The sequence below is a fragment of the Apteryx mantelli genome, chromosome 1, assembly GCF_036417845.1.
Source record: "Apteryx mantelli isolate bAptMan1 chromosome 1, bAptMan1.hap1, whole genome shotgun sequence".
Taxonomy (NCBI): Eukaryota; Metazoa; Chordata; class Aves; order Apterygiformes; family Apterygidae; genus Apteryx; species Apteryx mantelli.
The window spans coordinates 1,409,455-1,411,417 of record NC_089978.1 but is presented as its reverse complement, the minus strand read 5'-3'; the positions used below and the strand labels follow the sequence as shown (position 1 = coordinate 1,411,417).

General features: G+C 50.2%; 1 protein-coding gene across 1 annotated transcript; it reads left to right on the top strand.

Annotated features, from left to right (window-relative positions):
• Positions 1-217: 217 nt before the first annotated feature.
• LOC106495427 (olfactory receptor 51G2-like) lies at positions 218-1,174 on the top strand. Its single transcript, XM_013955892.2, has one exon. It carries the CDS (start codon positions 218-220, stop codon positions 1,172-1,174), a length of 957 nt encoding a protein of 318 aa, XP_013811346.2.
• The last annotated feature ends 789 nt before the right edge of the window (positions 1,175-1,963 follow it).

Sequence of the window (1,963 nt, the reverse complement as noted above, 5' to 3'; positions counted from 1 at the left end):
CACAGCCCGGACAGGTGCCTGAGCTGCAGAGGTCCGTGTCTGATCTGCTAACGCCGTCCCTTGGTTTGGTGTGATGGATGAGGCATGGATGGCAGCCGCACAGAAGTTTCAGAAGCCCATCTCTCCGGCTCAGCTCTAGTCAGGCAGAGCTTCGTAAAACAGTTGTTATTCCAGGAAGTTCTATGACTGCCAGACCCCCATGCCCTTGGTGCATGGGATGTCTGCTTCCAATAAGACTGGTTTCAGTCCCCTGACCTTCACCCTCACTGGGATTCCTGGTCTGTCGATGAGTCACTACTGGATGGCATTCCCTCTCAGCTTCCTGTACCTCATCATGCTCTTGGGGAACTGTACCTTGCTCTGGACCATAAAGACAGACCGCAGTCTCCATACACCAATGTACTATCTCCTCTCCATGCTGGCTGCAGCAGACCTGGGCTTGTCTGTCTCCACACTACCCTCCATGCTGGCCATATTCTGGTTTGAGTCCATGTCCGTCCGTTTTGATGCGTGCGTTATCCAGATGTACTTCATCCACTGCTTCTCCGCCATTGAGTCCGGGGTTCTGGTCGCCATGGCCTTTGACCGCTTTGTCGCTATCTGCTACCCTCTGCAATATGCCTCTGTCTTGACAAGCTCCCTGATCATGAAGGCAGGAGGGGTGATCTTCATGCGCGGTGTCTGTGTGGTGCTCCCAGTTGCTGTCCTTATTAAGAAGCTCCCTTTCTGCAGGTCCATGCTCCTGTTACACTCCTTCTGCCTGCACCAGGACATGCTGAGGCTGGCTTGCGGAGATGTCAGGGTCAACAGCTTGTATGGGCTGACTGCAGTGATACTCACCAAGGGCCTTGACTCCCTGACCATCCTTCTGTCTTACATGATGATCATCAGGGCCATCATGGGCACCATCTCCCACGAAGCCCGAGCCAAAGCCTTTAACACCTGTATCTCCCACCTCTGTGCTGTCCTGGTCTTCTACATCCCTCTCATTGGCTTGTCCATCATCCACAGGTTTGGGAAACACCTACCCCACCTCACTCACACGCTCATGGCCGATGCCTACCTCCTGGTGCCACCTGTCCTGAACCCGCTTGTCTACAGCTGGAAAACCAAGCAGATTCGCAGGCGGATTCTCACCCTGCTCCATTGGAGAGGGACCCAACAGCAGGTCTAGTCCTGGAGAGGCAAACACACCAAAGCCAGGCTCCTTCCTTTCTTCTCCACATTGTTGCTCATGGGGAATATTTTCTGGGAGAAAACCATTCATGTTACTTCACTTCCCAGGACAAACCTGTCACCCCTTTGGCAATACAGCTCATTTTTCTCCTGAGGGAGGGCTGGATTATGGCAATTCATGTTATTCCACCTCCCATTTTGGGATGTCCCGCTTCTCAGAAAGTCTGCAAGAGAGCAGAGCTGGTGTGGGCAAGTCATGAAGCTGGACTCCCTTCAGGTATGGAGAGAGAAGACTGCTGAGAACAGATTTTAGTCAAGGGTTTCACTGCTAATAGCAGTTTTAGTCTCTGAAGAAATGCAAATAATATCACCAGGCTTGTGCTTTTAATTACCAGTAACCCTACATCGGTCAATTATATTAAGCCCTCAGTTCCCAGAGTTATGTGGTTACATGAGACTCCTCAGCTTTCATTATATGAATAAAGTGATTTGTGTCTTTACAGTTGTGGAGAGCAGGCAGGAACTAAAGGCCCATGGCACAAAGAGTGAAAAAAAAGTAGAGTCCAAACTCACTGGGGGGTCTGCAAGGGGATTATATGTTTTTTTACTGTCTTGTGATATCATCTCCTTTGCCCATAACTCTCTGGGAACATTGTGAAAATCTCCCCAACCTTCCCAGGTATAATTCAAATGAGAACAGGATGTCTGTCATAGAGGTATGGTTCTGCAGTAAACCTGGGTGCAAGAGCCATTTAGTGTACTTTGAACACCTCCTGCCATGCAGAGC